Below are 1439 nucleotides of genomic sequence, written 5' to 3'. Positions count from 1 at the left end.
ATTGAAGCAGAAATAAAATCCTTTCTGACTAAAAAGGTCCAGCTCCAGATATACTGGAAAGCAAATTTCAACAAGATTCAGCATCTTTTTCCTTTATGCATATCACAAACACTTACATATTGCACTGAAAAAAGAACACACTAGAAACATAAGGAAGAGACAGAAGAATATGATATATTTTTGGACAAATGAATGAAGGAAGCGAAATAAAAATGTCAGAAACGTATTTCCCCAAGATACATACTGTCTCCACTGGGAGCTTCTACTTCTAAATACAGTCAAATATAAGAATCCTTATGAATCACAAATAAGTTATCAGATGTTGAGTGGAAAGAAAAGTAAACCCTTTGTTAGTGCACTTCACTAGAAAGATATGGAGTATGTGCAGCCTCATAAGTCATGATAATTCCGTGAATATCATGAGTCAGGTTCAGAGGTTACGAATTATAGGGGATGATTTATACGTAAACAGCTTCATTCAACAAGAGATTTTGCATTTAAGACATCAAAAATTCAGCCTAGTGTAGTGGTTCTTTCCTATAACTCAAGCCCACTGGAGGTGCACGCAGGAAGAGAAGGAGTTCAAAGTCAGCCTCAGCTTCATAAGGAGCACAAGGCCAGCCTGGGCTACTGGAAATACATCTCACAAAACAAAAACAGAAACAAAGAAAATCACCATGTGTGTGACTGCTTCACTCTTCCTGATCAAGCCTAAAGTAAAGCATTCTCACTAATGTGTTCTTAGAATTAATTTGCATGGTTTACACTGTAGCAGTGCCTGAGTGTGTGGTGAGTGTAAATAATAGCAGATCTGTCCCTGGTCCCTAAATGAGTGATCTCAGACACACTCAGCAGCCAGGCCTGTGCTTCTCAGAGTTTGTGCTCAGCTCCCCCTGTGGTTTCTGTTACTGTGGCACCCAGAGCACAGTAGTACACAGCTGAATCTGACTCTTGGACTGAGGATTTCTGCAAGTGGAAGGAAGTGGATCCTTCATCATATGTAGCTTCAAAACCTCCGCTGCTTCCCTTCTCGTTGGCCTTTGAGACTTTGAAGAGGAGCTTTGGACCTTCTCCTGGGTACTGCACGTACCAGAACAGGGCTGGGTACTGTTTGGTTTCATAGGAACAGTTCACAGTCAGAGAGGTCCCTTCAAAGAGTGTCACTTGGCCTTCTGTCTGAGTCACTGAGTCTCCATTGCTTTCTCCTAAAAAGAGAGATTAATAACAATTCAGTATAGGTCACCTTGGTGATGACCGATATTCTGCCTCATAGGAAAAAATGTCTTTAAAATTTATATTAATATCATAGAACAAGACAGAGCTCCATGTGTCATTCCACTTACCAAACATTACGAAGAGTGCAATCACTAGTTCTGGGAAGTAGTTCATTTTCTGAGTCACTGGAGTGTGTGAATCTTAATTTATTAAGTTAGGGAAAG

At 40.2% G+C, this 1439-nt stretch overlaps 1 gene segment (V, D, J or C); it reads right to left on the bottom strand.

The window, feature by feature from the left end:
• Positions 1–870: 870 nt before the first annotated feature.
• On the bottom strand, positions 871–1439 carry LOC142836075 (T cell receptor alpha variable 9-1-like). The segment is given in 2 exon segments: positions 871–1205; positions 1344–1439. Coding segments are annotated over 2 exon segments (381 nt in total).

This window comes from Microtus pennsylvanicus, chromosome 15, assembly GCF_037038515.1.
Source record: "Microtus pennsylvanicus isolate mMicPen1 chromosome 15, mMicPen1.hap1, whole genome shotgun sequence".
Lineage (NCBI taxonomy): Eukaryota > Metazoa > Chordata > Mammalia > Rodentia > Cricetidae > Microtus > Microtus pennsylvanicus.
Note: the sequence above shows the minus strand (reverse complement) of the source record. Positions and strands in the feature narration are given on the sequence as shown.